This window comes from Loa loa (genome assembly GCF_000183805.2).
Source record: "Loa loa unplaced genomic scaffold supercont3.223, whole genome shotgun sequence".
In the NCBI taxonomy this organism is placed as follows: domain Eukaryota; kingdom Metazoa; phylum Nematoda; class Chromadorea; order Rhabditida; family Onchocercidae; genus Loa; species Loa loa.
This window is the reverse complement of record NW_018108403.1, coordinates 109,122-109,973: the sequence shown is the minus strand read 5'-3', so window position 1 is coordinate 109,973 and position 852 is coordinate 109,122. Positions and strand designations below refer to the sequence as shown.

The 852-nt window shown below is 35.2% G+C and overlaps 1 protein-coding gene across 1 annotated transcript; it reads right to left on the bottom strand.

The window, feature by feature from the left end:
- Positions 1 to 144: 144 nt before the first annotated feature.
- Positions 145 to 703, bottom strand: LOAG_16097 (G protein-coupled receptor kinase 1; the record flags this gene model as incomplete). Its single annotated transcript, XM_003151586.2, has 2 exons — positions 145 to 452; positions 604 to 703. 2 exons carry the CDS (start codon positions 701 to 703, stop codon positions 229 to 231), a joined length of 324 nt encoding a protein of 107 aa, XP_003151634.2. The 3' UTR covers positions 145 to 228.
- Between the last annotated feature and the right edge of the window lie 149 nt (positions 704 to 852).

Here is an 852-nt window from a genome sequence, read left to right as displayed (position 1 = left end):
ACACATCCTTTTATAGGTTCATTATCTCTTAATTCAACTGCAAGTCCTAGATCAGATATTCGGACATGGCCTGAAACATAATTACATTACCATTCTCTTGCAGCAACTTATGGAGTGGACATTAAAGATAACAGTAGCTCGAGTCTAGCCGGCTTGTATTTGAATCGTTCCGATATATTACCAAATGGGTTTTAATTTAATGGTGACGGATTTTCCATCGCCACTCATTTAATTTTTAAACAAACAAACAAATTTCCCCCGATAAAGATAAAACAGAAAACTAAAACAACCGTAATCATCAAGAAGAATATTTTCTGGTTTCAAATCCCTGTAAATGATATGCTCCTTGTGTAAATGTTGTAAGCCGAGAGTAATTTCAGCAGCATAAAACTGCACACGCTTTTCTTCAAATCCACCAGGTATTAAATTGTACAAGTGGAACTTCAGATCACCTGGAAAGAACTACATCTATTCGCATCTACCATCTCTTTCTCATACTTCGTCCTACCTTTATCTTCTACCTCCAAGAACAGCAAACAGATTAAATGTGATGCAGATAACAGGTAACACAAAACATTGTCAATCACGTTAATGTCGAAGCACAGATAATTTCAGTGTTGTTTGCTTTATTTGAAACTCTTGCTTGTGTTTCATCCAACATTTCATCTGTCATGAAAGCAATTGTCGCGATAAATTTCTTCATTTGGCTTCGATGAAATCATATTTGGTTTTTAAATCCTGACCTCAGCTGTAGTATTGATGGAGGCACAGCAAATATTGCTGATTGAATTGATCTGCAACTTTTTTTTGAAAAATTATATTCTGTCGACTGTTTGCATTAAATAGCGGTAT